At 36.6% G+C, this 4,482-nt stretch overlaps 1 protein-coding gene across 1 annotated transcript; it reads right to left on the minus strand.

Annotated features, from left to right (window-relative positions):
* Positions 1-249: 249 nt before the first annotated feature.
* Positions 250-3,994, minus strand: LOC130717881 (2-methyl-6-phytyl-1,4-hydroquinone methyltransferase, chloroplastic-like). The gene is made up of 4 exons (XM_057568274.1): positions 3,829-3,994; positions 3,140-3,720; positions 2,469-2,775; positions 250-514 (listed from the first exon to the last, which is right to left on the minus strand). The coding sequence occupies exons 2-4, from the start codon at positions 3,709-3,711 to the stop codon at positions 359-361; spliced, it is 1,035 nt and encodes a 344-aa protein (XP_057424257.1). The 5' UTR covers positions 3,712-3,720; positions 3,829-3,994; the 3' UTR covers positions 250-358.
* Positions 3,995-4,482: the final 488 nt, after the last annotated feature.

Genomic DNA, 4,482 nt, shown 5'->3' on the forward strand with positions numbered 1-4,482 from the left:
AAAACAAGAGGAATGTGAGCTCTAAACAAACAACATGCATTAGCAAACACATTAGGATAAAATGTAAGCAAAACTCCTCCTATGGATTGAGATGAAAGTTGAAAGTTCGCCCGCTTTGCGCTGAATTAATATCCAAACACAAAATCATCAGCAACATGGACATGTTGAATAGTTTTGCATTACGCACTTCGGCTCAAAGTATCATGGCTTAAAAGCATGCGGAAAATTTGAGCTCAACTAGGTCCAAACTGATAATGAAATTAGGCAAATTATTTCTCAATTAAACATGTAATATTCTTACATTTGATGAAACTTTGAACAAGACACAGTATAGAAAGTCTCACAAACTACAAACATCTTAGATTGGCTGAGATTTCGGAACAATCTGATCTTTGAGCCACATGTAAATAGGAACCAATACAAACCATGAAGCAGCCAGGACTCCCAAAAGAAAGCGCAGGAAGAAAACAAAAGGTTTTACAGGCTCTTTAACATCTTCTTGCTTCGGACCAAGCTGCAGCAAAATGTGAAACCAAACTCAATCAACATATTTTATATGATGCTCCCTCTTGTGAAAGTGATAAGAAAATATAATAATGAACTGCCATTTTTTCAATGTAAGGGGATGATAATTTGACAAAAATTAACATGTGCAATAAACCTTTAAATCCTATCACTTTGTTAAGCTGAATAGAGCCATTTAGAAGTGAAGCAAGAAAACTATGATGTTGGGCAACAGCAGTGGCAAACAAAGGTTCATAGTATTTACTCAAAAGACCTAAAAGTAATATTCAATTGAAGAAACTGAGTACAATTGCCAGCCTACTACAATAAACCTGTATTGTATTATTGAACTTAAATTATTAAAAGAATGATGACCTTTTTGAGTTGAAGCAACCCTTGAACTAACAGTGCATGTCCATTAAAAAGTGAAAGTAAACAGTAAAATCCAGTTAGTTCCCTTTAGTAAGTGTATAATTCTTGTTTTCTACTTTTTATTTTGGTTCGTTGACACTTCTCAACAGTCAACTATTTCCATTTGTACTCTTTCCATATCATCAGAATATGACCAGTTGTACTTAAGCACAAGTGCATAAAAGCCTGCATAAATATCAAATATGCTAACAGTACAAACTACAAAGTGACAGAAGGTTAGAAGAGCTCATTGTCACTTAATAAATTTTGGTGTTTAAAATGATAATTTTATATTCAATGCACGAGATATAAATCTTTGGTAGAAATGTTAAAAAGATACTCATTCTAGGCTTTCTAGCTACAAGTAGTGCTTTGTTACTAAGTAGACGCTGCTTGAACTTCCAAGACCACCACCACAGTAGAGCTGGAATGACTTTGTATGTTTTTTTTTTTTGATAGGCAAATGTTAGTGGTTAGTTGTTAGTAAGTTAGAAAATCCCTTCAAATTTCCCTTCCAGGATTCGAACCCTGGACCTTCCCCTCCCCAACCCTTATGTCCCCTAGCTCTTACCACTTAAGCTAACCCACTTTTTTTTTTGTATGCTTAAACTACACCTAAATGACATATTCAAATTCGGGTACTCTCTTTTCCATTTGAGACATGAAAGTCTCGTTTTCAAGGGAGACACAATGAAATCTTATGCAAGACCAACAAATTATTGAGCTAGAATCCAAAAATCCTGCAGAAGAATTGTCTTTCTGTCTCCAAACTTGGTCCTATATTGTTCCATAAGGAAAAAAGAGAGGATCTAAACCTCATGTACTTAATCTCCACATTGAATCTCCGTTTTTTTGTTTACAGGCAATCAGCAATGATTGCCCCTTCTAGTCTACCACACTAAATAGGGAGAAGATTCAAATAATTTCGCAGCCACATTTTAGAATTTTCAGGAGCTAATTTTTTTAGGTTAGATGTACTAACAGAACAAAAACATTTAAAGTAGTTTTATTACAACTAACAACAAATGACTAATAAGAGTTGCACACAAGCATCCATGAGCCATTTCAAGTAAAATGCAGTAACCATGCTTAATCATGAATTGTCAAATAATCCAAGGGAAAAAAACATGACAAGATTTTAAAAGAGACCTTTTAAGTATGAATAGAAAGAAAAAGAGATGCAAATCAAGGAATGAATATGTTCTCAAATCAAATGCCACTTAAGTAATCATGAAAAGAGAGAACAACAGCATATATATCTCAAGGTTCAATTTGCAGTGGCCACATCTAATGGGATGAATACGCTAATGTTCAATATGAAATGGTCGCCAGTATGAGGGTGTCCAAGCTGAAATTAACTGTCCAAGTCAGCGAACCATAAAATGGTAGGATGTATCGCACAAACAGATACACGCCATGACACCATTAAGGAGGTACAGCAACATGCAAACTGTCTTTGATTTGAGGTAAAACAGAACAGCAATAAATGCCACAAAGAAAACAAGGTCAAACATCAACAATAATATAGATTGAGAAGTACAGATGACAAATACCTGCAAAGGAGAATCTCCAGATGCGGGCTTAACACCAGTCACCGAACAACCCATGATCAAGCCATGACGGCGAACCCCACGATACCACTTTGGACCAATCCTTTTTAGTTGGACATCCTTAAACCCTGCCTTTTCAAACCACTCAATATACTCTTCTTCCTTTGGGAAAAGCATCCAAACATCTGCAAAGAAGCGCGACAACCAAAATGTAGGGTAGACCGGACCAATTAAACATGCTTTGCCCCCAATTTTCAGAACCCTGTATGCTTCCTTGATACCTCGCTGCGGATCCGGCCAGTACTCAATACTGAAAAACAAAAGCATATCATCATTACCTCTTTCAAAGCAAGCCTATTTTAGATCTATGCATACCTATATAACAATAATGTAAAGTAACCTTCAACACTTGAATAACAACAATGCAACTAAATCAAGCTAATGCAAAAATTGTCATCAATAGGGGCATGCACTTGGATAATTATTCATGGACAGGAGAAACAAGTAAACAACAATAATATAAAGTAACCATTAACACTTTTCACTGAATAAGTTATAAGTTAGTTAAACACTTGAATAACAACAATGCAACTAAACCCTGCTAATGCAAAATTATCATCAATAGGGACATGCACTTTCATAGCAACTAAACCATGTGAAGACAGAGCAAGTACCTTCCTGCGGAAACATATCTATCCGCGTAATCAGTTCGAAAAGGGAGATCCTCAGCATCCCCTTCAATTATCTTACACTCCTTAAGCGGCTCCTTTTGCTTAGCTTTAGCAAGCTGGTGAGGTGACTGATCAAGAATGGTAACATTCTTCGCATCCACATGCTTAACAATCCCCAATGTGGTGAAACCGGTGCCGCCACCAACATCCACAACTATCATGTTCCTATTACTAAGATCAGCAGGTTCAAGAGCATCATCCCTCATGTCCTCAGTCCAGTGACCAGGGTTTATAACATGGTCATACACAATTGACAGGAACCTATAGAACCAAAACGCCTCTTTCTTGTGCTGGATAAACCTCGGTTGCGAGCTCGGCCGCGAAGCCGAGACACTGCACCTAGGTACTACCATTGTCCTCCTAGAATTGGGAACCCTAGCAGTAGCAGTGAAACTCAATTTGGGGAAGCTCTTCCCGTGCAAATCTGAACCTGTGAAACCAAACCCATTTGCATATGGGGTTCTGGTACTCAAAAGTGCAAGCTTTTCAGTTCCACATAGCATTACAGAAGCCATTGAATCAATCTACAAAAAACACAAAGTGATTCAGTTCAAGTACAATAGAGTTTTTATTGCAAAAATTGAATCTTTATTGGAAAAAATTGGGAAATTTGAGCAGAAAAATGAGGTTACCGCGGTAGATGAAGGGGGAGAAGGAAAGTGAAGCAGCAAGTACAACCTTGAAATGAAGCGTTTGGGGTTTTGGGTGCTTAATTGCGCACCTCACTCACAAAACTAACAATTTCAATTCATTCATTTGACACCACTCAAATGTCCACATGTTGAAGCCTCTTTTGCATCAATATGAAGCCTTCTTATTTGGAGTAACTTATCACTTCATCATTTTGTTTCCAGATTTTTTAAAAAATTTCATTTTAATCAAAGGATATTTTTCAATGGACACCCTCCGGTCACTATTATGAGCAAAAGTTAGTTTTGTAGGTTCATTCAATAAATGATGTATGTGACCATTTTAATGACCACATACATCATTTATTGAATGAATCTAAAATACTAACTTTTGCTTATAATAGTGACCAAATGATGTATAAAAGTTTAAGTGAGTTCGACTCATGTTTCCACTATGGTTTAGAACAAATATTGTTGAGACTATAGGTGCAGAGATATTTATTGATCGTCTACCAACATAACACGCACATTAACTTTGAGAATCAAACACACACCTCCTAAGACCATGTACAATGGTTTTCAACACTCAACACTATTTTTTCTTTTTCCAACACTCCACATCATCTTCTATCTCCGATTCAACACTCATTCAACTTT

This window comes from Lotus japonicus, chromosome 5 (assembly GCF_012489685.1).
Source record: "Lotus japonicus ecotype B-129 chromosome 5, LjGifu_v1.2".
Taxonomy (NCBI): Eukaryota; Viridiplantae; Streptophyta; class Magnoliopsida; order Fabales; family Fabaceae; genus Lotus; species Lotus japonicus.

Excerpts from the sequence above, each read along its gene's own strand:
- LOC130717881 (XM_057568274.1), bottom strand. The coding sequence starts at position 3,711 with ATGGCTTCTGTAATGCTATGTGGAACTGAAAAGCTTGCACTTTTGAGT. Across the intron at positions 2,776-3,139 it reads AGATATGTTTCCGCAGGAAG|TATTGAGTACTGGCCGGATC; the intron begins GTACTTGCTCTG and ends TTTGTTTTTCAG. Across the intron at positions 515-2,468 it reads CTGGAGATTCTCCTTTGCAG|CTTGGTCCGAAGCAAGAAGA; the intron begins GTATTTGTCATC and ends ATTTTGCTGCAG.